Source organism: Oncorhynchus masou, chromosome 29 (genome assembly GCF_036934945.1).
Source record: "Oncorhynchus masou masou isolate Uvic2021 chromosome 29, UVic_Omas_1.1, whole genome shotgun sequence".
Taxonomy (NCBI): domain Eukaryota; kingdom Metazoa; phylum Chordata; class Actinopteri; order Salmoniformes; family Salmonidae; genus Oncorhynchus; species Oncorhynchus masou.
In genome coordinates, this window is record NC_088240.1 from 51,889,549 (window position 1) to 51,916,458 (window position 26,910).

At 42.6% G+C, this 26,910-nt stretch overlaps 1 protein-coding gene across 5 annotated transcripts in view; it reads right to left on the reverse strand.

The window, feature by feature from the left end:
* The window catches only part of ptprub (protein tyrosine phosphatase receptor type Ub), a 374,285-nt gene that overhangs the window by 148,161 nt on the left and 199,214 nt on the right, over positions 1–26,910 (reverse strand). For all 5 annotated transcript variants that reach the window (XM_064945224.1, XM_064945228.1, XM_064945226.1 and 2 more), the window contains exons 4-6: positions 16,707–16,788; positions 9,821–9,936; positions 2,552–2,726 (exon numbers count right to left, since the gene is read on the reverse strand). In XM_064945224.1, the coding sequence (XP_064801296.1) occupies positions 2,552–2,726; positions 9,821–9,936; positions 16,707–16,788 (373 nt within the window). The remainder of the gene's footprint in view (positions 1–2,551; positions 2,727–9,820; positions 9,937–16,706; positions 16,789–26,910) is intronic.

Sequence of the window (26,910 nt, forward strand, 5' to 3'; positions counted from 1 at the left end):
TGGGGATTTTAACAAGGCTAATCTGAAAACAAGACTCCCTAAATTTTATCAGCATATCGATTGCGCAACCAGGGATGGAAAAACCTTGGATCACTGTTACTCTAACTTCCGCGACGCATATAAGGCCCTGCCCCGCCCCCCTTTTGGAAAAGCTGACCACGACTCCATTTTGCTGATACCTGCCTACAGACAAAAACTTAAAAAAGAAGCTCCCACGCTGAGGTCTGTCCAATGCTGGTCCGACCAAGCTGACTCCACACTCCAAGACTGCTTCCATCACGTGGACTGGGACATGTTTCGTATTGCGTCAGATAACAACATTGACGAATACGGTGATTCGGTGTGCGAGTTCATTAGAACGTGCGTTGAAGATGTCGTTCACCATAGCAAAGATTAAAACATTCCAACGATTAAAACATTCAAGAGACTGGACATTGGCAAGAAGAATGCTAGGAAGTGGGGCACGATGTGCACGTCTCCGTAGTCTGACCAGAAGACCGCCTCGTTTCCCTCTTTTTCGGAGTCGTTTTTTTGGGGTCGCTGCATGCGATCCATTCCGTTGTCCTGTAAGGCAGAACACAGGATCCGCGTCGCGAAAAACATATTCTTCGTACTGATGGTGAGTTGACGCTGATCTTATATACAGTAGTTCTTCTCGACTGTATGTAATGAAACCTAAGATGACCTGGGGTACTAATGTAAGAAATAACACGTAAAAAAACAAAAAACTGCATAGTTTCCTAGGAACGCGAAGCGAGGCGGCCATCTCTGTCGTCGCGGGAAGGGAATTTCCACGAATCCTACGTTCCCTTACCAGTGAATCAAGGGGATCTGGGCCTGGTCGGGTGTCCGTAGTATACACCTCCCGTCTGACTCATTGAAGAAGAACTCCTCGTCCGAGTTCAGATGTCATTCCCTTGCAGCAAGAGCCTCTCAGTGGATACTGCAGTGTACCTAAGTGGCGTCGGAAGCAACCGCTTGCACGCGCGTTACCACTCCACTATGTCTCCCTGTCATGACTTTTGTGCCATCAGTACAGATACCAACACCTCTTGACCGCCAAAGTCCATTTGATGTCACAAAGCTGTCCAGTACTTTAAAAATATCCTCTCCTGTTGTCCTGGTTTCCAGTGGTTTGCAGAAGAGGATATCTTCCTTAATTGAACCCCCATAAACGCAACAGACATTTGCCAGGAGCTGTGCCAGGCCCACCACATCTGTTGACTCATCCAGCTTTAACTCATAAAATTCACTGGCTTTTATGCGAAGCAGTAATTGTTTAAAAACATCTCTTACCATGTCACTGATAAGTGTTGTGAAACAGTGTTGTTTGATGAATGCATTGTCTGTATAGTTTTCTTGTCCTTTTCCCCCAGCATTGTCCCAGCTATATCCATGGCAGCAAGAATAATTAAGTCCTCCACAATAGGGCTTGTCTATTCTAGTCACTCAGTAGCTCACCACATAAGACACTTCTAGCCCCTTCCTATTAATGGTATCGGTTGCTTTTATACATGACTTACTGTCTTAATTCTCACTCAAAAAACTCCTATGGCTTATTTTTCTAATTGGCATGTTTTGTTTCTAAATGTCTGCGCAAGAGTTTCATCGAGTTGTGAGAGTACTTTTGCACATATAACACACTGTGGCTGAGGAAAGGCACTACTCCCAATATAAGTGAACACCAAATCAATGTAGTTCTCATCATATTTACACTTCTTTGATGGTCCAACGTCCTGGTCTGTTTGATGATTTCCCAGGTAAGGGGGCAGTAGCTCTTCAGCTGCATCAGATTCACAACTGTCAGTATCCATGCTAGCTGGGCAAACAATAAATGTATTACTGATGCTAGCATTGGATGTGCTCCTGGAAGCAGAACACCTTGTCGTCGACAGGTGTAGTACTGCTGGTATGTGTCTATGGACGCAGGCCTTACTTTTTTTAACCATTTATCAATTTTCGAGCAAACGGAATGAGCAGCAGCTACATTTGCCTACATACGGACTGTTAACGGACGGTTAATGTGATTGGATGTTACTTATTTGACTAGGCTACCTGTATTTGTTATTTTGCTGAACACTAGATGGTTTAATTGTATTTTTGGTAGTGAAACGAGGCTACTCAGGTGAGAAAAAAACTCATCAAAATGTATAGCCCGTTGGAAAATATAAATGGACTGTTTTAAAATGTGAAGATATAAAAAATAAAAAAATAAAAATGAATTTTCTATGTGAATCACATTTTTATTTGGCGTACCCCCGACCGACCACATTCCACATAACACAGTTTGGGAATACCTGGTCTATATGATAATATCAATCAAGCACTTCAATGTGTTGATTTAATTATGCCACAGCTGACAAGTGTGTGGGGTGTGTAAATTGATGACAGATTATGTAAATGTTCATTTACAACATTTACTGCTTTTGCTAACACAAAGTAACATAACTAAATCAGTTTTATTCAGTTCACCTTTGGTTCATAGACCTAGAGTACAGGATCTTGAGAGATCCTAGCCTAGACCCCACTGACTGACGGCGAGCGAATTTACCTTTGACGATTAGCTCAGCGAAGTTGGAGACCCCAGAGCCCCTGGAGGACTGGGTGACACATCGGTACAAGTCCTGGTCGTTGCGCTGCACACTGTCCACCTGGAATGATGCTACAAAGCGCCGGTGACTCAGGTGCTTGACCAAGGCTGTAGCTATCACATCCCCACTGTGCCTCTGGAGAGAGGGGACAGAAAAAACAGGATGGGTCAGATATAAACAAGCACACTCACAAACACATTCTTGCACACAGACACACAGCTGCAAATGTAACAGTATTACTTCCATTTACCGCCTTGCCCCAACCTGGGCTTGAATCACATCAACAACTGCCTCCCATGAAGCATCGTTACCTATCGCGCCACAAAAGCCACAGCCTTTGCAGAGCAAAGGAATCAACTACTTCAAGGTCTCAGAGCGAGTGATGTCACCAATTGAAACACTACTAGCACGCACCACTAACTAACTAGCCATTTCACACCGGTTACACTCACCCCCCTTTGACAACCTTCTCCACAGCAACCCCAGCAGCTGGGCAGAGCCCAACTGAGTGATCCAATGTAAGAGTGTTGCTTCCGTCCCTCTCCTTGCCCCAACCTGGGCTTTTACCAGGAACCCTCTGAACACATTACCAACTGCCTCCCACGAACCAACGTTTCCAATTGCTCCAGAAACGTCTGTGGCCTTTGCAGTGTAAGGGTAGTGCTGTAGCAGTCATGACATTTAGTCACCGGTTATTTTCATGTAAATAACTGCATCTCAAGGCCTCTATGCATACAAGCAGCATACAAGCCACTGATGTGCGCCTTTGGAACGTCTACATTTTAAAAAGTCTTATAAATCCATTAAATATACACTATCACAATAAATCCATCATTTATTTTTTGGCAGCTCAAAAGAAACCTTATGATATGAAGAAAATATATTTTTGCACCATGCCATAGGCAGTAGGCTAGTTCATTTAGGAGACAAGATAGCCCTGTTTCATTATTTTATATATCATCATTTTCTAGTAAGAAGGATATAATTCCCATTTCGGAGCGAGTGCCCATAGGAAGTGGCTATATTGAGCGTAAAGTCACCATTTGAACCAGGTTCAATACGCTAGACTTATTTGGCAACTTTAGTTGCGAATGATACAAACCTTAGAATGTCTTAGAAATCAAAACATACAGGATACGGGCTGCATGATGCTACTATAGGCTATTGTGATCTGTTCTGTTGCCTCGGGCTGCTCAAACGTGTGCACGCTGTCCTCTCATCAAGTGATCACCCATCAGACTATTCGAACACTTTGCCAGTTGGTCAGCGCATGCTCGGAGTACACATCCTGCTAATCCGTCTGGCCCAGCGGCTTTGTGAATGTTGACCTGTTTAATGGTCCTACTCACATCGGCTGTGGTCTTACTCACATCGGCTAAAATGTGTTTCTATTGAAAATGGCTCATTATCAAATGGGCGGGAACAGGGCCAGGAGTAAAAATACATGTCATCCGTATGCACTCAAATAGAGAATGGAGGCGTGTTGCCACAGTTAGTTTTTCAATCATGCCAGGTAAGTTACTACTCTGGTTTTATAGTAGAGCACGTGCTTAATATGAGCAGCTGAGGAATAAATACAGTAGCATCTGGGATCCTCCTCTTTTTAAGGGCAACCATCAAAACTTTCACACGGGATTGAATATAGAAATGTCTGGGTTTATACACTGAACAAAACTATAAACGCAACATGTAAAGTGTCGGTCCCATGTTTCATGAGCTGAAATAAAAAAATCCCTGAAATGTTCCTAATACACAAAAAGCTTATTTTCTCAAATGTTTTGCACAAATGTGTTCACATCCCTGTTAGTGTGCACTTCTCCTTTGCCAAGATAATCCATCCACCTGACAGGTATGGAATATCAATAAGCTGATTAAACAGCACGATCATTACACAGGTGAACCTTGGGTTGGGGACAATAAAAGGCACTCTAAAATGTGCAGTTTTGTCACACAACACAATGCCAGAGATGTCTCAAGTTTTGAGGAATTCGCATGCTGTCTGCAGGAATGTCCACCAGAGTTGTTGCCAGAGAATTGAACGTTAATTTTCCTACCATAAGCCGCCTCCATTGTCATTTTAGAATTTGGCAGTACGTCCAACTAGCCTCACAACCGCAGACCATGTGTAACCATGCCAGCCCAGGACATCCACATCCGGCTTCTTCACCTGTGGGATCGTCGGAGACCAGCCACCAGGTCAGTTGATGAATCTTGGGGTTTGCACAACCAAAGAATTTCTGCACAAATTGTCAGAATCCGTCTCAGGGAAGCTCATCTGGGTGCTCATTGTTCTCGGGATCTTGACCTGACTGCAGTTCGGCGTCGTAATTGACTTCAGTGGGCAAATGCTCACCCTTGATGGCAACTGGCACGCAGGGAAAGTGTGCGTTCATGGTTTCAAATGTACTGGGCAGATAGCAGAGCATACCCAAGTTTGCTGATGTTAACATTGTGAACAGAGTGCCCCATGGTGGCGTTTGGGTTAAGCTATGGACAACAAACATAAGCCATGGACAACGAACACAATTGTATCTTATCTATGGCAATTTGAATACACAGAGATACTGTGATGAGATCCTTAGGCCCATTGTCGTGCCATTCATCCGCCTCCATCACCTCATGTTTCAGCATGATAATACATGGCCCCATGACGCAAGGATCTGTACGCAATTCCTGGAAACTGAAAATGTCCCAGTTCTTCCATGGCCTGCATACTCACCAGACATGTCACCCATTGAGCATGTATGGGTATGCTCTGGATCGACGTGTACAACAGCGTGTTCTAGTTCCCACCAATATCCTGCAACTTCGCACAGCCATTGAAGAGGAGTGGGACAACATTCCACAGTTCACAATCAACAGCCAGATAAACTCTATGCAACTCTATAAGGAGATGTGTTGCGCTGCATGAGGCAAATGGTGGTCACACCAGATACTGACTGGTTTTCTGATCCACACCCCTACCTTTTGTGACCAACAGATGCATATATGTATTCCCAGTCATGTGAAATCCATAGATTAGGGCCTAATGAATTTATTAGATGTCCTTATATGAACTGTAGCTCAGTAAAATCTTTGAAATTGTTGCATGTTGAGATTATATTTTTGTTCAGTTATAATAACACTTATTTCACTCCCCGCACCGTTTGAGGAGCACGCAGCCATGCTGCGCAACAGGTGATATTCCACCGAAACTCAGTATGCCATGGGCGCTCCAACACACTGTTTTCACAACAAAACATATTTTATTACATTCTTGACAGCCCCTCTCTTTGCGCTTTCTAGAAAGGAGAGAGAGGAGATGGAAATGCACAGTGGTGAGATATTCTGTACCTAAAGGTAATGGATCAGCCTATTAATTATCAAATATATTTAAAAAAAAATCACCTAATACTTGTCACGTCTCTCGTCCAAAGGCATGGACCAAAGCGCAGCGTGGTAAGTGTTCATGATTTTTACTTATCAAAACACTCTAACAAAAATAACAAAGTGAAAGACGACCAGTTCTGTAAAGCAAATGAACTATACAGAAAACAACTACCCACAAAACACAGGTGGGGAAAAGGCTACCTAAGAATGATTCCCAATCAGAGACAACGATAGACAGCTGCCTCTGATTGGGAACCACACTCGGCCAAAAACAAAGAAATAGAAAACAGAAATAAAGAAACTAGAATTCCCACCCTAGTCACACCCTGGCCTAACCAAAATAGAGAATAAAAGCCTCTATGTCCAGGGCGTGACAATATTAGGCTATTCAAAATCCAATATAAATTCACTATAATTGTAGGTTAACTTTGTAAGCCCCCCTGCACAATCAATGAACCAACAGCATCACCTAGGCCTATATTATATTCTCGTTTGGAGCGTAGCATAAGGTAACCAGTCCATCTAGAACGCATAATAATACAGTCCACACTCAAAGACAATTATTATAGAATTACTTAAATTTTGGAGTGTAGGCTAGACCAATTATGTTTTTCTGCCGTGCGTAATATGCAGTTGGCTTTTAGGCTATGTTTTGTATAATGGCACAATCATTATTTTAATTCAGGCTTTTTTGGGGGGGGGAGGGGCATTGGGCTCATACACTAAGTGTATAAAACATTGATCGTTCCATGACATATACTGACCAGGTGAATCCAGGTGAAAGCTATGATCCCTTATAGATGTCACCTCTTCAGTATAGATGAAGGAGGAGACAGGTTAAAGAAAGATTTTTAAGCCTTGAGACAATTGAGACATGGATTGTGTATGTGTGCTATTCAGAGGGTGAATGAATGGCAAGACAAAATATTTAAGTGCCTTTGAACAGGGTATGGTAGTAGGTGCCAGCCGCACCGGTTTGTGTCAAGAACGGCAATGCTGCTGGGCTTTCAAGCTCAACAGTTTCCTGTGTGTATCAAGAATAGTCCACCACCCAAAGGACATCCAGCCAACTTGACACAACGGTGGGAAACTATCACGTCTTCTAGGAGTACTGGGTGCGGAGTCAGGCGCAGAGAGCAGAGGTTATAGGATAATCTTAATATTTATTCCGGTACAAAACGGTCACGCCAAAATCCAGGCGCATACAGGCGCATACAAAAGACCGGCCCAAACACAGGACCACACGTGTTAGGCTTTGAAACAACATCCACAATATTTGTGTATGCTCCATCTTCTTAAACTAGCTAAATGAAGTCCCATATTTGAGGCAGTCTGCATAGTAAGATTATTGTTCCCTTGGTGGAGCCATGACACTCAGCTAACAACATAATAACTAAATATGTTTCAATTATTGCTATCCAGGCCATTTGAGTTGAGTGATTAAAAAAGGATGATTGTTCAGCAGCATAAAATTAAAATTTGAATGGCAGGGGACATCCCTCTGTGGTAAACATGTACAATTACATTCAGGTATCCTTTAATACAAACAAATGAAATCGTGTCAAGATAATAATGATTATGAGGGCAATGTTGGTTATGAGGGCCATTAGTTAATTCAGCGCAGGTGCCGGTAGTCAGTCCTCTTTTGTGTCCATACTATAGTAATATAGGGTGTTAGCACCACCCAGCACTCACACAGTCCTGCAAAACACTACGGAGCCAATACATTTAAATCCACATGATTAGCTAAAAGTGCATGCCTGGTGGGCTTAATGTTTCACCATGTAGTCACTCTAATGTGTCGTCTGGCAGATGAATAGCATGGGGTAGGCTTTCATGTTTGGGTACAGAGCAAAAGGAAACGAAACAGAGAAAATGACTCTGACACCAGTGCTCTTCAAAGCCAGAATATACCACGAAGAAGGAGTGGGCGTGACAAAGGTAGAGAGAGAGAGAGAGAGCTCAGGAGAAAAAAATAAGAAAAACAAAAGAGAGTACTGGTGCTGGGAAAGAAAGCTGCAGTAGAAATATTGTTGAATGAAAAGAGGTATCCCACTAAACCCTTCAAGGCATTTCTCACATTGTTCTATTCCATTATCACCACAAGCATTCTTCAAGCCTATAGTCTCAACAACAGGCCACCTTGAGCCTAACATTAGTCTAACGTGTAGGCCAAGGTATTTCTCAGTGTGTGAAATAGCAGGCTTGCCTATCAACACATTCTTCTCTCTCTTTCTTTTTCATTGAAAAACAACTGGTGAGTAAACAGAATCAGTCTCAGAGAAGACATAGGCCCGGGGTCCTCTGGGAAGCAAGTGGGATGAGCTAGGCCCCTTCTCTGTTTGCTTGGATGACTGGATGTGTGTAAGTCTTTGTGCTGTCCAAAGCCACAGTGGACTTGTCTGTATGTTTGTAAACTCTTGAAAGCCACAGACCACACAAGCCCCAACTGTCACAAGTAAACACCCAAACACCCAAACTCAAGGGTCAAGCAGTGGCAACCAGTCTGGTCTGGTGGTCATACCAAAAACAAACCAAACCCTTAATCATAGACTTCAGTGTCTACTGCCCTTGGCTTACTTCTTTTATCTATTTAGATTTTTCTCCCTCCACAAAAGGATATTAGGAAAATCAGGTTAATCAAATAAGCCTGAGACGGATTATGTAAACAATCAGGCTGGAGCGAATTACTGAGAAAACTACCAAATTATCTGTTTAGTCTGGCAGGAGTTGGCATGGTGAGACTGGGTCGCAGCTGGTACACACAGCAGATGCAACAATCAAATGAAAACAACAAAACAACAGGGAGGGGAAGCAACCTCATCTAAAATGGCAGCCGTGACACCCAGTCATGTATCTCCTCATGCTGTTTGGGGAAGGCAGGCACCGAAGAGCCTTGAGGACTTTTGTTATTGCGAATGTTAGTGCCGTTATGACAGCTCCCTACTGGAGGCGTCTGTCCTTGTCCTTGTGATGTGACATAATGGTTTGTTTGATATCATTCTCACTCGGATGTTAAAGGTTTTGTAACGTTGAAGGAAGGACAGGGACGCCTCCGCTACTTTGAGGTCTCAAAGTTGAAGACGATGTTGTGCCTTGTGCCTCAAGGCTTGCATGGTGTAATTAACACATACTGTGGTGGTGGTGGTAAGAGTCGTGGATGTGTGGCTGCCTGGTAATTGCTGTGAGAGACAGAGCCTGGAAACAAAAGACTATCACAATGCTCTTTGAAACCTTCCATCAGGCCTTCAAACGTAATGTTTTTAAAACCAATGAATGTTATTCACTCAGACATGCACTGCAGCGGCCTTCCTGACCTTCAGAGGGATGGAATTTGCATGAATAAAGCATACAAGTGGGAAAAGGGGATATTAAAAACAGAGCCCTCTATTTGGATAAAGGAAGAAGGCTGTGAAGAAAGTAGAACACTGTGAAATCATGAGCAAACTAGATTTTGAAAGGTGCTGGGCTGGAGAGTCTTCAAGGCTGGTGCGTAGCATTAAAACTCCCCCCAATGCTCTGCTGAATTTGAATACAAACACAAGCATGTTTATAATTCAAAGACACTGACCCATCGTTTCAAGTTTCCCTCTTTAATGGCATGACTACAAATACACTTAAAGTAGAACTCAAAAGTGCTGATATTCCCAAAGAGACCTGCATTCAAATAGTATTTGGTTTCTTTGAAATACTTCAGCTGCGCTTGATTGAGCTTGTCTGGCTCAATGGAACCAATTCAATAGCTGAAAATGAACCCAAAAGTGCAAACCCACCTGCCACTCCAGACAGACTCAATCAAACTCTCAAAAGTATTTGAAAGAAAATAAATACTATGGGTGTGCCCCTAAATCCCCACTGACCTCCAGTAGGAACTTCTCAGCTTCCGATGCCCGGCCCGATGCCACACACTGGAAGGTGGCATTCTGCCCAGCGTTGACTTCCTCATCTCCCAGCCGGGAGAAGTGGGGCGCCTTATCTGTTGGAACAGAGCGAGAGAGCAGAAATCAAATGACTGCTGTGCCGTGACAGACAGCCAATCCCAATGTTGGCCAGCCAGACCAACAAAATAAATGCTTTTATTTAAAATACATTTTACAAAGTTATGTGTGGCAAAACACCCCTTTCCTTCAATTTCAGGGTTATGCAGCTATACTAGGGCTCCCGAGTGGCGCAGCGGTCTAAGGCACTGCATCTCAGTGCTAGAGGCGTCACTACAGACCCTGGTTCTATCCCGGACTGTATCACAACTGGCGGTGATCAGGAGTCCCATAGGTTGAGGCAAAATTTCCCCAGCGTCGTCCGGGTTAGGGGAGCGTTGGCTGTCATTGTAAAATAAAAATTTGTTCTTAACTGACTTGCATAGTTAAATAAAAAATTAAATACTATATTTCATGATTTCTAAAGAGCTGCAGTAAATTATCATCATTCGGACTTTGTTCCAGCTTCATTGCCAGTGTGTGAAAGTATGAAAATGTCACCGTCGGCAGCTTTTCACATTATACAAACTTTCATGTTAAATTAGATAAAAATCTGAGACTAATTGTCTCCCAATTAAGGACCTCACAGCTGGTTGGAGAAGGACTCATTGACATACTGACATATTGCTTATTCTCTCCCTTTATTGTCCTACAATAAACCCATAAAGAGAAGTCATCCAATACACAACTTAGAAATGAATTGCTGGCGGCTACTATTCTCGACAACCTTTCACTGTGGCGATAGGTCATAACACAGGCATCAACGGAAGTTAAGTGAACATCCTTTAAACAGATCCCCAGACAATTCCGAAATCAGGCTCAAGAACATTGTTGCTGATGAAAGAGCAGCACTCTTCTAATAAGAACCCAGCTTGATGCATCGAGCTCCGCAGTGAGTGTGGGTTCCTCAGCAGCCATCCCACCCAGCTACACTGTGATTAACACTGGATCTCTCCTGCTCCTCCACAGCTCTATGAGACAGACTTCCCGCAGAGCCTAACCACTGGGTTAGAGCCTCCAGCACAGGCTCTCACAAAACAGAGGACAACCCAACCTAGACAGGATACGTTACTTTAGTGGTGGAGTATTAGTGAAATCAAAAAGAGGGAGGCGAATGTTTCAATTCCTGCTCTTCCATGTTCAGTGTTTCATTACATTGTTGCTTTCTGGGAGAGAGAGAGAATTTGTTGATCTACTTTGTGTAAATAGGCAGGGGGGGGAGTCGGGGATGCCTCTTGCATTTGTAGTCGACAGGTGGTCATGTTTCCCATGGACGAGTCCCCTGTCTAAGGTTAATTCATAATTAATCGTAGCTATGAGCCAGCATAAACAAACACAAAAACGAATGTGATAAAAAAACTGGGCCTTCTGTTGACTAAAAAACTTGGTAGTATAAATGTGTCAGATCACATCCCGGGGACTCTTTACCATGATAAATATTTAATTTGACTGCAACACTGGTTTCAGAGTCAAAGACTAGGACTATGGAGACTACAACAGAAATGTCAAGCGTGCTCAGCAGTTTCAACCAGAATTTGCAAGAAGGAAGGAGCTTGGTGGCTTTTCTTCTTTTTTTTCTCTCCGCTTTTGTCTCCTTTCCTTATGACAAATGGTGCAGGCTGGCCGTGTGCCACCATAGACAGTCTAAATTATTTAATGGTAGCACTGGGGGTGGGGGGTGTAGAAGATACCATCTGCTCTCCATGGGAAACGCAGGGAACCATTGGGTGGCTAGGCAGGGACACAGTCAGCATCTCTGATTGAAATCCCTTCCGGTCTCCATGACACGTGGTGTCTATAAAACGATACAGTAGAAACTATACTGAACAAAAATATAAACGCAACATGTAAAGTGTTAGTAATATTTTTCATGAGCTAAAATAAAAGTTTCCAGAAATGTTCCATATGCACAAAAAGCTTTTCTCAAAAATGTTTGTTTACATCCCTGTTAGTGAGCATTTCTCCCTTGCCAAGATAATCCATCCACCTGACAGGTGTGACATATCAAGAAGCTGATTAAACAGCATTATCATTACACAGGTGAACCTTGTGCTATGGACAATAAAAGGCACTCTAAAATGTGCAGTGCCGCAAGTTTTGAGGGAGCGTGCAATTGGCATGCTGACTGCAGGAATGTCCAACAGAGCTGGTGCTAGAGAATTGAATGTTAATTTCTCTACCATAAGCCGCCTCCAACATCGTTTTAAAGAATTACAATCAACCAGCCGCAGACCAAGTGTAACCTCGCCAGCCCAGAACCTCCACATCCGGCTTCTCGTCTGAAGAGTGTGGGCGGGAAAAACTAATTCAGATTGGCTTGGCCTATCTCCCCAGTGGGTGGACCTGGCTCCCAAGTGGGTGGGCATGTAACCTCCCAGGCCCACCCATGGCTGCGCCCCTGCCGCAGTCATGTGAAATTCATAGATTAGGGCCTAATGAGCTTATTCAATTGACTTATTTCCTTCTATGAACTGTAACTTTGTTGCGTGTTGCGTTTAAAATTTAGATCAGTATACAAAAATCCATGCAAAAAAATTATCCTCCAATTACACTGTACCGAAACCCTCATGACAAGGAAAAGAAAATCCCAGAGTATAATCTCACCTCAAGCACAAGTCACTTATATCTACAATTGAAGTTGGAAGTGTACATACAGTGCCTTGCGAAGGTATTCGGCCCCCTTGAACTTTGCGACATTTCAGGCTTCAAACATAAAGATATAAAACTATTTTTTTGTGAAGAATCAACAACAAGTGGGACACAATCATGAAGTGGAACGACATTTATTGGATATTTCAAACTTTTTTAACAAATCAAAAACTGAAAAATTAGGCATGAAAAATTATTCAGCCCCTTTAATTTCAGTGCAGCAAACTCTCTCCAGAAGTTCAGTGAGGATCTCTGAATGATCCAATGTTGACCTAAATGACTAATGATGATAAATACAATCCACCTGTGTGTAATTAAGTCTCCGTATAAATGCACCTGCACTGTGATAGTCTCAGAGGTCCGTTAAAAGCGCAGAGAGCATAATGAAGAACAAGGAACACACCAGGCAGGTCCGAGATACTGTTGTGAAGAAGTTTAAAGCCGGATTTGGATACAAAAAGATTTCCCAAGCTTTAAACATCCCAAGGAGCACTGTGCAAGCGATAATATTGAAATGGAAGGAGTATCAGACCACTGCAAATCTACCAAGACCTGGCCGTCCCTCTAAACCTTCAGCTCATACAAGGAGAAGACTGATCAGAGATGCAGCCAAGAGGCCCATGATCACTCTGGATGAACTGCAGAGATCTACAGCTGAGGTGGGAGACTCTGTCCATAGGACAACAATCAGTCGTATATTGCACAAATCTGGCCTTTATGGAAGAGTGGCAAAAAGAAAGCCATTTCTTAAAGATATCCATAAAAAGTGTTGTTTAAAGTTTGCCACAAGCCACCTGGGAGACACACCAAACATGTGGAAGAAGGTGCTCTGGTCAGATGAAATCAAAATTGAACTTTTTGGCAACAATGCAAAACGTTATGTTTGGCGTAAAAGCAACACAGCGCATCACCCTGAACACACCATACCCACTGTCAAACATGGTGGTGGCAGCATCATGGTTTGGGCCTGCTTTTTTTCAGCAGGGACAGGGAAGATGGTTAACATTGATGGGAAGATGGATGGAGCCAAATACAGGACCATTCTGGAAGAAAACCTGATGGAGTCTGCAAAAGACCTGAGACTGGGACGGAGATTTGTCTTCCAACAAGACAATGATCCAAAACATAAAGCAAAATCTACAATGGAATGGTTCAAAAATAAACATATCCAGGTGTTAGAATGGCCAAGTCAAAGTCCAGACCTGAATCCAATCGAGAATCTGTGGAAAGAACTGAACTGCTGTTCACAAATGCTCTCAATCCAACCTCACTGAGCTCGAGCTGTTTTGCAAGGAGGAATGGGAAAAAAATTCAGTCTCTCGATGTGCAAAACTGATAGAGACATACCCCAAGCGACTTTCAGCTGTAATTGCAGCAAAAGGTGGCGCTACAAAGTATTAACTTAAGGGGGCTGAATAATTTTGCACCCCCAATTTTTCAGTTTTGGATTTGTTAAAAAAGTTTAAATATCCAATAAATGTCGTTCCACTTCATGATTGTGTCCCACTTGTTGTTGATTCTTCACAAAAAAATACAGTTTTATATCTTTATGTTTGAAGCCTGAAATGTGGCAAAAGGTCGCAAAGTTCAAGGGGGCCAAATACTTTCGCAAGGCACTGTACACTTAGGTTGGAGTCATTCAAACTCGTTTTTCAACCACTCCACACATTTTTTGTTTACAAACTATAGTTTTGGAAAGTCGGTTAAGACATCTACTTTGTGTATGACAGAAGTAATTTTCCAACAATTGTTTACAGACAGATTATTTCACTTATAATTAACTGTATCACAATTCCAGTGGGTCAGAGGTTTACATACACTAAGTTGACTGTGCATTTAAACAACTTGGACAATTCCCGAAAATGATGTCATGGCTTTAGAAGCTTCTGATAGGCTAATCGACATCATTTGAGTCAATACGAGGTGTACCTTTGGATGTATTTCAAGGCTTACCTTCAAACTTAGTGCCTCTTTGCTTGACATCATGCGAAAATCAAAAGAAATCAGCCAAGACCTCAGAAAAACAATTGCAGACCTCCACAAGTCTGGTTCATCCTTGGGAGCAATTTCCAAACACCTGAAGGTACCACGTTCATCTGTACAAACAATAGTACGCAAGTATAAACACCATGGGACAACGCAGCTGTCATACCGCTCAGGAAGGAGACGCGTTCTGTCTCCTAGAAGTGCAAATCAATCCCAGATCAACAGCAAAGGACCTTGTGAAGATGCTGGAGGAAACAGGTACAAAGTATCTATATCCACAGTAAAATGAGTCCTATATCAACATAACCTGAAAGGCCGCTCAGCAAGGAAGAAGAAACTGCTCCAAAACCGCCATAAAAAAGCCAGACTATAGTTTGCAACTGCACATGGGGACAAAGATCATACTTTATGGAGAAATGTCTTCTGGTCTGATGAAACAAAAAGGGGGAGAAAAAAGAGAAAAAAGGGGGAGGCTTGCAAGCTGAATAACACCATCCCAACAGTGAAGGACAGTGAAGGACAGGGGTGGCAGCATCATCTTGTGGGGCTTCTTTTCTGCTGGAGGGACTGGTGCACTTCACAAAATAGATCATGAGGAGTTAAAATATATTGCTAAAATATATTGTAGAAGCATCTCAAGACATCAGTTAAATTAAAGCTTGGTCGCAAATGGGTCTTCCAAATGAACATTGACCCCCAAGCACACTTCCAAAGTTGTTGAAAAATGGCTTAAGGACAACAATCAATGTATTGGAGTGGCCATCACAAAGCCCTGATCTCAAACCTATTGAACATTTATGGGCAAAACTGAAAAAGCGTGTGCGAGCAAGGAGGCCTACAAATCTGACTCAGTTACACCAGCTCTGTCAGGAGGAATAGGCCAAAATTCACCCAACTTATTGTGGAAAGCTTGTGGAAAGCTACAAGAAACATTTGACCAAAGTTCAACAATTTAAAGGCAATGCTACCAAATACTAATTGAGTGTATGTAAACTTCTGACCCACTGGGAATGCGATGAAAGAAATAAAAGCTGAAATAAATCATTCTCTCTACTATTATTCTGACATTTCACATTCTTAAAATAAAGTGGTGATCCTAACTGACATAAGACAGGGAATTTTTACTCTGATTAAATGTCAGGAATTGTGGAAAACTGAGTTTAAATGTATTTGGCTAAGGTGTATGTAAACTTCCAACTTCAACTGTAACTGGACTAAAGGTGTTAACCAAATTCCAAATGAGTGAGCTGTCAGATCACTTTTGATCAGCAGTATGTATTGGGGGGCAATCATGTCACAGGGATGGAGAAGCTTTGTCCAGGGTTTAAGCTCAGGTAGTGTTAGCCACTGTCGTTACTGCTTTTCCCATGACTTTTCTACTCCTCTAGGATTGATAGCACACTAAGCCTGTGTTATCCCGGGTACACTGTGCACACACAGACAGCCATTGTATAACAGCAGTGGGAAACCACCTAGTGACAAAACCACCACAGGTCTTCTCCTAGAGGAACAGCTTTTGCAAAATACACATTTTGCCATTTCATTCTAGAAAATGTATCTAAAAAAATGGCAACTGCATGGCAACTAATGGATAATATTTGATTTAACATTTGTTTTGACAGGTAGATATGCTGAGAGCAAGGTCTCTTCACAGATGAGAGCTACATTTAAAAAAATAAAAATACAAACGCAACAGTACAATAATCACTGTATATAATACAGTATATAATACAGAGGAGAGAAGAGGTAAAGAGCTGTTTATAACTCTAAGTTCTGCATACTTAGAGGGTTAATTTACTTTGTGGGATAAATCAGAAAGAGGTTTCTATTTTCCCATCTCTAACCTTGAGTCAGTTGGGCAAATTATGAGCGCTCTTGAGACTAAATCACAGGGGAGTGGCTGGAGCTGAAGAGTGTTTAGGGAAAATGTCATTCACATCAAACTTGGACCCCAATTGCAATCAACCAATGAAAAAGGTCAAGCTTCCATTAGCGTTCTCCTCCACTTTATCATATGGAACTAACTCTCTACATTTCACTCTCTATACAGTATCTGTCTCTACATTTTCTATTTTATACTGCTCCTTAATCCCCAACCACCTCCCTCCTCTTCTACATCAGTGATGGTACTCACAACAGGGATAGGTCAGGAGCATGATGTCATCCATGGCGATGTAGCCTCGCCGCTCCCTGGAAACAGTTGCTTCGATCAGGACCTGGGAAGTAGAATAAAAACAAAAAAGTGAGATAGCTTGGAGTGATAAATCTTGAAACAAATTTGATTGCTGTTATCCTTTATACAATTGAGGCATTTATATCAAATCAAACTGTCCTCCTTCTGAGGCAGAGATCTTATCACAAAGCTCTACACAATTTATTGCACAGTTACTGACCCACAAGATAGGTGAGGGAAAAAGAGAGGACCTAAATCTTTAAGAATGGATAAAAATTTGACCCTAAATCAATTCAAAATTAAATCAAATGTATTTTTTATTTTTATTTGTATAGCCGTTCGTACAACAGCTGATATCTCAAACCCAAACAATTACAGAGGCATTTGTATAAACAGTAACCTGGTTTTCTGTAGTACTATACACTGAGTGTTCAAAACATTAGGAACACCATCCTAAAATTGAAGTTGCACCCTCCCATGGAGTCTAAAAGGTGTCGAAAGCGTTCCACAGGGAAAGTGGTGGACCATTCTTGATACACACGGGAAACTGTTGAGTGTGAAAAAACCAGCAGCATTGCAGTTCTTGACACAAACCGGTGAGCCTGGAACCTTCTACCATACCCCGTTCAAAGGCACTTAAATCTTTTGTCTTGCTTATTCACACTATTATTCACACTCACACATTTAGGTTTCCAAAAAGCATTTGATTTTATTTGGCATAAAGGACTGTTCTACAAAGTTATTGAAAGTGGTATAGGGGGTAAAACATATGACATAATTAAATCAATACTGGCAATACCTGCGGCATGAAAATTGGCAAGAAAAGGACAGAATTCTTTAACCAGGGGCGGGGCCTTTGCCATGGTTGCAAATCTCAGCCTGGCACTTTTCGATATTTACATCAATGAATTGACCACTATTCTAGAAAATCCCCAGTACCTGGACTCTAAAAGGTGATTCTTCACAGATGACCTGTGCCTGTTGTCACCCACAGCACATGGCCTACAGCAGAGCCTGGACCTGCTAGAGCAGTACTGCCAGATCTGAACCCTAGCAGTAAACCCCAAAATAATGATTTTCTAGAGAAGATCCAGATCACAGGGAATTAGACCAAAGTTCTCAATTGGTACAAAATATATGGAGTACTGTACACACTACAATAACTTATGTTTAAAAATAAGCTCAACTGGACACATACAGTGAATGAGGCAGTAAATGAACTGAGAAAGCACGCAGGGCATTCTACGACATTAAAAAACAAATTCAAAATTAAAACACCTTGGAAAATTTGTCTCAAATTAATTGAATATGTCATTGAACCAACTGCAGCGAGGTGTGGGTTCGAAACAAAACAAGATTTAACTCAACGGGAAAAAACACCCCATTGAAACCCTGAATGCAGAGTTCTGTAAGATTGCTCAGATGTCCAGAGGAAAACTGCAAACAATGCACGCAGGGGAGAATTAGGCGAAATATCCACTAATAATAAAAAATTACGTTTTTTTATTTATTTATTTCACCTTTATTTAACCAGGTAGGCAAGTTGAGAACAAGTTCTCATTTACAATTGCGACCTGGCCAAGATAAAGCAAAGCAGTTCGACACATACAACGACACAGAGTTACACATGGAGCAAAACAAACATACAGTCAATAATACAGTGTATAGCAAGTAAAACACTGTATTATTGACTGTATGTTTGTTTTGCTCCATGTGTAACTCTGTGTCGTTGTATGTGTCGAACTGCTCTATACAATGTGAGCAAATGAGGTGAGATAAGGGAGGTAAAGGCAAAAAAAGGCCATGGTGGCAAAGTAAATACAATATAGCAAGTAAAACACTGGAATGGTAGATTTGCAATGGAAGAATGTGCAAAGTAGAAATAAAAATAATGGGCTGCAAAGGAGCAAAATAAATAAATTAAATACAGTAGGGAAAGAGGTAGTTGTTTGGGCTAAAATATAGGTGGGCTATGTACAGGTGCAGTAATCTGTGAGCGGCTCTGACAGTTGGTGCTTAAAGCTAGTGAGGGAGATAAGTGTTTCCAGTTTCAGTGCTTTTTGTAGTTCGTTCCAGTCATTGGTTGCAGAGAACTGGAAGGAGAGGCGGCCAAAGAAAGAATTGGTTTTGGGGGTGACTAGAGAGATATACCTGCTGGAGCGTGTGCTACAGGTGGGAGATGCTATGGTGACCAGCGAGCTGAGATAAGGGGGGACTTTACCTAGCAGGGTCTTGTAGATGACATGGAGCCAGTGGGTTTGGCGACGAGTATGAAGCGAGGGCCAGCCAACGAGAGCGTACAGGTCGCAATGGTGGGTAGTATATGGGGCTTTGGTGACAAAACAGATTGCACTGTGATAGACTGCATCCAATTTGTTGAGTAGGGTATTGGAGGCTATTTTGTAAATGACATCGCCAAAATCGAGGATTGGTAGGATGGTCAGTTTTACAAGGGTATATTTGGCAGCATGAGTGAAGGATGCTTTGTTGCGAAATAGGAAGCCAATTCTAGATTTAACTTTGGATTGGAGATATTTGATATGGGTCTGGAAGGAGAGTTTACAGTCTAACCAGACACCTAAGTATGTGTAGTTGCCCACGTATTCTAAATCAGAGCCGTCCAGAGTAGTGATGTTGGACAGGCGGGTAGGTGCGGGTAGCGATCGGTTGAAGAGCATGCATTTAGTTTTACTTGTATTTAAGAGCAATTGGAGGCCACGGAAGGAGAGTTGTATGGCATTGCAGCTTGCCTGGAGGGTTGTTAACACAGTGTCCAAAGAAGGGCCAGAAGTATACAGAATGGTGTCGTCTGCGTAGAGGTGGATCAGAGACTCACCAGCAGCAAGAGCGACCTCATTGGTGTATACAGAGAAGAGAGTCGGTCCAAGAATTGAACCCTGTGGCTCCCCCATAGAGACTTCCAGAGGTCCGGAGAGCAGACCCTCCGATTTGACACACTGAACTCTATCAGAAAAGTAGTTGGTGAACCAGGCGAGGCAATCATTTGAGAAACCAAGGCTGTCGAGTCTGCCGATGAGGATGTGGTGATTGACAGAGTCGAAAGCCTTGGCCAGATCAATGAACACGGCTGCACAGTAATGTTTCTTATCGATGGCGGTTAAGATATCGTTTAGGACCTTGAGTGTGGCTGAGGTGCACCCATGACCAGCTCTGAAACCAGATTGCATAGCAGAGAAGGTATGGTGAGATTCGAAATGGTCGGTAATCTGTTTGTTGACTTGGCTTTCGAAGACCTTAGAAAGGCATGGTACGATAGATATAGGTCTGTAGCAGTTCGGGTCAAGAGTGTCCCCCCCCTTTGAAGAGGGGGATGACCGCAGCTGCTTTCCAATCTTTGGGGATCTCAGACGACACGAAAGAGAGGTTGAACAGGCTAGTAATAGGGGTGGCAACAATTTCGGGAAAGATAATTTTAGAAAGAAAGGGTCCAGATTGTCTAGCCCGGCAGTAGATTGCAACACCGCCCCCTTTGGCAGTTCTATCTTGTCTGAAAAGGTTGTAGTTTGGAATTAAAATTTCAGAATTTTTGGTAGTCTTCCTAAGCCAGGATTCAGACACTGCTAGAACATCCGGGTTGGCAGAGTATGCTAAAGCAGTGAATAGAACAAACTTAGGGAGGAGGCTTCTAATGTTAACATGCATGAAACCAAGGCTATTACGGTTACAGAAGTCGTCAAAAGAGAGCGCCTGGGGAATAGGAGTGGAGCAAGGCACTGTAGGGCCTGGATTCACCTCTACATCGCCAGAGGAACAGAGGAGGAGTAGAATACGGGTGCGGCTGAAAGCAATAAGAATTGGTCGTCTAGAACGTCTGGAACAGAGAGTAAAAGGAAGTTTCTGGGGGCGATAAAATAGCATCAAGGTATAATGTACAGACAAAGGTATGGTAGGATGTGAATACAGTGGAGGTAAACCTAGGTATTGAGTGATGAAGAGAGAGATATTGTCTCTAGAAACATCATTGAAACCAGGAGATGTCATTGCATGTGTGGGTGGTGGAACTAATAGGTTGGATAAGGTATGGTGAGCAGGACTAGAGGCTCTACAGTGAAATAAGCCAATAAACACTAACCAGAACAGCAATGGACAAGGCATATTGACATTAAGGAGAGGCATGCTTAGTCGAGTGATCAAAAGGGTCCAGAGTGGAGAGGGTGTTGGGGGTCACGGCGATCCAGACAGCCAGCCAGGCCATCGGTAGCAAGCTAGCATAGGATGGACGTCTGTTATTAGCCACCTCTTGCGCTCCGTCAGTAGATTAGTGGGGTTCCGTGTGGTAGAGGGGACCAATCCAAATCACACAACAACAACAAAAATAAAAACAATAGATATAGCTAGAGGCCCAGAAGAAGAAAAAAATAACAATAACAATAAAAATAAATAAATAAATTGTCTGATTATCTATTATCTAATGGCTAGCAGGCCGCAGATGAGCGCCCAGGCAACGTCGCGACGGAGGAACCAGACGGATAACTCCCTTGGGTAGACAACGTTGGCAGTTCAGCCGTGAAGGCCCGGCGGGGCTCTGCGCAGGCAGCAAAACGGGTCCGTACAGGTGACCGCAGCCCAGGAGCGATTGATGGAACTCCTCAGCTGGCTAGCTCCGGAACAACCGATGCTCGCTCCGGAATCGACGAAAACTCCAACTAGCTTCCGATTAGCTTCTGGATTAGCTTCTGGCTAGCTCCTGGCTAGCTTCTGGCCAGTTTCCGGCCAGCTCCTGACCCAGCTTGTGATTAGCTTCTGGATTAGCTCCTGGCTAGCTCCTGGCTAGCTTCTTGGAGTTTGGAGTTTCTGGCTAGCTTCTTGGATAATTACAGACTTGAGGTAAATAATACTTTTTTATACTTTTTTATAAATATAAATTGGTGAGGCGGGTTGTAGGAGAGTGTTTTGAGGATGAGTTTATGGAAAATTTAAATAAATAAAAAAATGTATGAAAAAAGTTGTAAATATATATATATACGGGACACGACAAGACGAGGACAAAAGACGTCTGAACTGCTATGCCATCTTGGTTTACCAAGCCCTGCTGAGCAAAGAAAAGAGTCACCTCATCTGGCTGATCCTGAGCTCACAGACCTGTTCTGCTAACACCACAGGACCAGAATATCCAATCAGAATACACAAAAATGATAACACAGTCAAAACAAAACTACATTACCTATTGGGAAACACAAACACAAAGCAAAATGCCAAGCTATCTGACCCTAAATTGACAGTACACCATGGAAAACAATTTGACCATGGTTACTGATCAAAACCTTAGAAAAGCCTTGACAATGTTCAGGCTCTGTGAGCGCAGCCTTGCAATTGAAAAAGGGTAGACACAGCGAAACCTGGCATTTCACGACAAAAAGTAGAAAAATACAAAACAATGAAAGTGTCATTTCCCAAAATTTGAAACCATTATTCAAGGTTCCAAGGACATCTTTGATGAGAATAGGATACCCATTGGGGGAGGAAGCAGAGAGCGGTGGGTTGGCAGTGCACAAAATTGCTGCCTGATTTTATTTTTTATTTGTTATTTATTGAACCTTTATTTAACTAGGCAAGTCAGTTAATGACAGCCTACTGGGTGTGCCCTGTTCAGGGGCAGAACAACAGATTTTTACCTTGTCAGCTCTGGGATTCAATCCAGCAACCTTTTTGTTTCTGGCCCAACGCTCTAACCACTAGGCTACCTGCCGCCCCATGTCCTCTATGCCACTGTTATTGTCAAATGTATGGTTGTTTTTACACTTAATTATTGTTGTTTCTGATTGTCCTGTTGATAATCCTGATTATTATTATTATTGTAATGATATTAATACTGTAAATGAATCACTTAGTTTCCAATATGTACATAGTGTCCTCATGGCATTAAAGCAATTTGAATTGACAAGAGAGAGAGGAAAAGAGGAATAGATGGATATGTTCTATAGTTCTCTACAAGCCCCTGAGGTCTTGGGGAAATAATGGCATTATCGGGAGGCACAATGTGCTGCCGGACACAGGGCCCCATTCAGCATTCTAGACAGAGGCGCTCTAAAGATATAACAGCAGATAATACAGCAAACAAAGGGTCATGTGGCTCTGGGGACAGGTGGCTTCCGTACCCAATCCTGTGGTAAAATAAGGTGGAGGTCTGTGGGCGCCAGTGACATCCAATCAATATCAAATCACCGGCCCCCAGTAATAGTCAGACAGTTATTAGACACGGCAGCAAGGTTTGTTTCCCCAGCATCGAGGGCAGCCTGCCCACACATATGATCGAAGTGCAGCCCTGACGTATTGTTTGTCAAAATGCCCGAGCCACTCTACTGTAATGTGCAAGTACTTAAACAGGGAGTCAAATTGAGACAAAACTATTTTACAAGAGGGCCTTGTATAAGTTTACAAATAAAGATAGCTGGGAAATCGAAACATATCCCAGATCAGACAAGAAACAAATCAAATCAAATGTTATTTGTCACATGCGCCGAATGCAACAGGTGTAGACCGAACCGTGAAATGCTCACTCACAAGCCCTTAACCATAAATGCAGTTTTGAGAAATTAGACATTATATATATATATATATATACACACAGATACATATACAGTTGAAGTCGGACGTTTAGATATACCTTAGCCAAATATATTTAAACTTTTTTCACAATTCCTGACATTTCCTAGTAAAAAAATCCTTGTTTTGGTCAGTTAGAATCCCCACTTTATTGTAAGAATGTGAAATGTCTGAATAATAGTATTTATTTATTTCAGCTTTTATAAAATTCCCAGTGGGTCAGAAGTTTACATACACTCAATTAGTATTTAAATTGTTGAACTTGGGTAAAACGTTTTTCGGGTAGCCTTCCACAAGCTTTCCACTATAAGTTGGGTGAATTTTGGCCCATTCCTCCTGACAGAGCTCGTGTAACTGAGTCAGGTTTGTAGGCCTACTTGCTCACACACGCTTTTTCAGTTCTGCCCACAAGATCAGGGCTTTGTGATGGCCACTCCAATAATTAAGCCATTTTGCCACAACTTTGGAAGTATGCTTGGGGTAATTGTCCATTTGAAGCTTTAACTTCCTGACTGATGTCTTGAGATGTTGCTTCAATATATCCACATAATTTTACTTCCTTATGATGCCATCTATTTTGTGAAGTGTGCCAGTCCCTCCTGCAGCAAACACCCCCACAACATGATGCTGCCACCCCCGTGCTTCACAGTTGGGATGGTGTTCTTTGGCTTGCAAGCCTCCCCCTTTTTCCTCCAAACATAACGATGACCATTATGGCCAAACAGTTCTATTTTTGTTTCATCAGACCAGAGGACATCTGCTCCAAAAGTACGATCTTGGTCCCATAATGTGCGTGGTCCCATGATGTTTATACTTGCATACTATTGTTTGTACAAATGAACGTGCTACCTTCAGGCATTTTGAAATTGCTCCCAAGGATGAACCAGACTTGTGGAGGTCTACAATTGTTTTTCTCAGGTCTTGCCGGATTTCTTTTGATTTTCCCATGATGTCAAGCAAAGAGGCACTGAGTTTGAAGGTAGGCCTTGAAATACAACCACGGGTACACCTCCAATTGACTCAAATTATGTCAATTAGCCTATCAGAAGCTTCTAAAGCCATGATGTCATTTTCAGGAATTTTCCAAGCTGTTTAAAGGCACAGTCAACTTAGTATATGTAAACTTCTGAACCACTGGAACTGTGATACAGTGAATAATGTGTGAAATAATCTGTCTGTAAACAATTATTGGAAAAATGTCGTAACCGACTTGCCAAAACTATAGTTTGTTAACAAGAAATTTGTGGAGTGGTTGAAAAAAAGTTTTAATGACTCCAACCTATGTGTATGTAAACTTCAGACTTCAACTGTATAAACACTGCTAAAAAAAATAAAAGGAACACTAAAATAACACATCCTAGATCTGAATGAATGAAATATTCTTATTAAATACTTTTCTCTTTACATAGTTAAATGTGTGACAACAAAATCACACAAAAATTATCAATGGAAATCAAATTGATCAACCCATGGAGGTCTGGATTTGGAGTCACACTCAAAACTAAAGTGGAAAACCACACTACAGGCTGATCCAACTTTGATGTAATGTCCTTAAAACAAGTCGAAATGAGGCTCAGTAGTGTGCGTGGTCTCCACGTGCCTGTAATGACCTCCCAACAACGCCTGGGCATGCTCCTGATTAGGTGCTGGATGGTCTCCTGAGGGATCTCCTCCCAGACCTGAACTAAAGCATCCGCCTGGACAGTCTGTGGTGCAACGTGGCGTTGGTGGATGGAGCGAGACATGATGTCCCAGATGTGCTCAATTGGATTCAGGTCTGGGGAACGGGCGGGCCAGTCCATAGCATCAATGCTTTCCTCTTGCAGGAACTGCTGACACACTCCAGCCACATGAGGTCTAGCATTGTCTTGCATTAGGAGGAACCCAGGGCCAACCGCACCAGCATATGGTCTCACAAGGGGTCTGAGGATCTCATCTAGGTACCTAATGGCAGTCAGGCTACCTCTGTTGAGCACATGGAGGGCTGTGCGGCCCTCCAAAGAAATGCCACCCCACACCATGATGGACCCACCGCCAAACCGGTCATGCTGAAGGATGTTGCAGGCAGCAGAACTGTAAAGGGAATTTTTATCTATAATGACTAATTAGGTATACATTTCAATCAGGATGTACTAATCAGAATAATATTATGCTACTGTACATGTATGAATTTTCTCTCTTGATCCCAGTATTGAATATAATGTAGTGAATGTGGTCAAGAGTTTAGAACAATGACGGACTGTTCCTTGGTAGAAATGAATGAACTCTCTCTCCAGACTGTCTAGAATGCTTATTTACACTGACTGACCTTGGCTCTAGGTGAGGAGGGAAGGCTTGAGAGCTATAGAGCCTTCCTACCAGTGTCATGAAGAGACGGAACATTTAGAAAATGCTGACGTCATTTTCAGTTTAAAACCTGTGGTAAAATGTGTATGTACTCAGTACTCTCTTGAATAAAGGCTGTTGCTTGACTGTTGCTTTGTCCATTCCTATAAAATAAGGGTTTTACAAATTCTTATGAATTGACAGAGTGTTTAAATTTTAATTGGGAATTAAAACAGAGAAATTAAATTCCTTCAACAAGAACGTTCTCCACGGCGTCTCCAGACTGTCACGTTTTTCACATGTGCTCAGTGTGAACCTGCTTTCATCTGTGAAGAGCACAGGGCGCCAGTGGCGAATTTGCCAATCTTGGTGTTCTCTGGTAAATGCCAAACTCCTGCACGGTGTTGGGCTGTAAGCACAACCCCCACCTGTGGACGTCGGGCCCTCATACCACCCTCATGGAGTCTGTTTCTGACCGTTTGAGCAGACACATGCACATTTGTGGCCTGCTGGAGGTCATTTTGCAGGGCTCAGGCAGTGCTCCTCCTGCTCCTCCTTGCACAAAGGCGGAGGTAGCGGTCCTGCTGCTGGGTGTTTGCCCTCCTACGGCCTCCTCCACGTCTCCTGATGTACTGGCCTGTCTCCTGGTAGCGCCTCCATGCTCTGGACACTATGCTGACAGACACAGCACACCTTCTTGCCACACCTTCTTGTCCATCCTGGATGAACTGCACTACCTGAGCCACTTGTGTGGGTTGTAGACTCCGTCTCATGCTACCACTAGAGTCAAAGCACCGCCAGCATTCAAAAGTGACCAAAACATCAGCCAGGAAGCATAGGAACTGAGAAGTGGTCTGTGGTTATCACCTCCAGAACCACTCCTTTATTGGGGGTGTCTTGCTAATTGCCTATAATTTCCACCTGTTGTCTATTCCATTTGCACAACAGCATGTGAAATTTGTTGTCAATCAGTGTTGCTTCCTAAGTGGACAGTTTGATTTCACAGAAGTGTGATTGACTTGGAGTTACATTGTGTTGTTTAAGTGTTCCCTTTATTATTTTGATAGTAACTGCCAGATATAAATCTTTATTCAGTTTGGCATACAAAAAGTAACTTGAACTACCTTTGCCAGTTGGAATGTGCATGTAGGAAGCAACCTAGTAATGTTCTGTACCCAAACCCCAGGATAGCACAAAGATTTTGCCCCGGGAACCGAGATGCTTTTTACCATAGAGCTGCCGGTGATAATGACTGGTGAGATGTCAGAGGAGG